The sequence below is a fragment of the Galendromus occidentalis genome, unplaced genomic scaffold, assembly GCF_000255335.2.
Source record: "Galendromus occidentalis unplaced genomic scaffold, Mocc_1.1 scf7180000075477, whole genome shotgun sequence".
NCBI lineage: Eukaryota > Metazoa > Arthropoda > Arachnida > Mesostigmata > Phytoseiidae > Galendromus > Galendromus occidentalis.
In genome coordinates this window covers 1-1,109 of record NW_003803467.1, presented here as the reverse complement: position 1 = coordinate 1,109, position 1,109 = coordinate 1, and the positions used below count along the sequence as shown (strand labels likewise).

Below are 1,109 nucleotides of genomic sequence, written 5' to 3'. Positions count from 1 at the left end.
CACGAAATCGAATGCACATCGTGCAGATCTCAACCAAGCTCGTAATCTCGAATTCCCATTTTTCTCAGATGTCCGCCTCACTGGAGTTCAATGCCTTGGCGACGCGCGGGCTCGATACGAACACGGACGGCATCGGAGGCGCATCCTATTCTTTAACTTAGGTCCTCGAATTCTCCGCTCAAATACTATTCGGGATGAGCGAGTCTTTAGGCTTATCTATACGTATTGAAATGAGGACGAGCGAGGCCTAGACGTATCAAGTTACTCTGACTTCGGCGATTCAGGAGCAGTCTGCGGCCCGTTGTTCGATGCCTGCATCCTGAAATTCCGTGCCAGCCCACGCGGGTGGTACACCGTGGTCCTCTGACCAAATTCTCTCACAATTTTGAGAACTCGCTCATCGGCGGAGGTGTACTCACTGCGCTTCGGTTCTGGATTGTGACCTGCGACGTATCTAGCATAAGTTACATCTCGTCTCTGTTGAACTTTCCGGATACCGTCTATGAGTTTCCGATGATCCACCCCAAACCCGCTCTGCAAACGTCTATGGGCTGCTTCGGCGAAGTTGTTCGTCCGAGCTTCACCGTCCACTGTCCGTTGGTAGACGGACCACATCGCGATGGGGAAGCGAGCAGGGGCGCGGACGATTTCTGCGCCGATCAACCGGTCGATGTAGTTATCGTCGAAATAGTTCATCACAGGCATCAGCTCTTCTGGCAATTCGGGCGTTAGTTCGCTCATCGCGGTATTGATGTGTTTCGGCGGGATCATCCGAGCAAATCGACCGAAATTCGGATCGGATTGAACTGAGGCCTTTCTTGATGCAGGACTTCGACCATTCTGGTGTAAGTGGCTTGGCTCCTGTTTGGGAGGAGTGCATAGCACACAGGAACGACGAATCCCGAGCGCTCCGCCAAGACTGCGAACACCTGCTGGAAGAGCTTGGGAGCCAGACTGAATGTACCGTCGACGTAGATTTCGTCGACCAGTCCGATCCAGCTAGCAAGCGACTCGCGGACCGAAAATCGGGATCCTTCCGTCGACTCCGAGACCAGAATCCCCGATCAGGAAACGCTCTGACGTTCCTGGTCAGGGCTCGTAGACTGCAT

The 1,109-nt window shown here is 53.7% G+C and overlaps 1 protein-coding gene across 1 annotated transcript; it reads right to left on the bottom strand.

Moving 5' to 3' along the window:
* Positions 1-419: 419 nt before the first annotated feature.
* Positions 420-741, bottom strand: LOC108863854 (uncharacterized; the record flags this gene model as incomplete). The annotated part of the gene is made up of 1 exon (XM_018638507.1): positions 420-741. A coding segment is annotated over exon 1 (322 nt), but the record flags the coding sequence as incomplete, so codon positions are not given.
* Between the last annotated feature and the right edge of the window lie 368 nt (positions 742-1,109).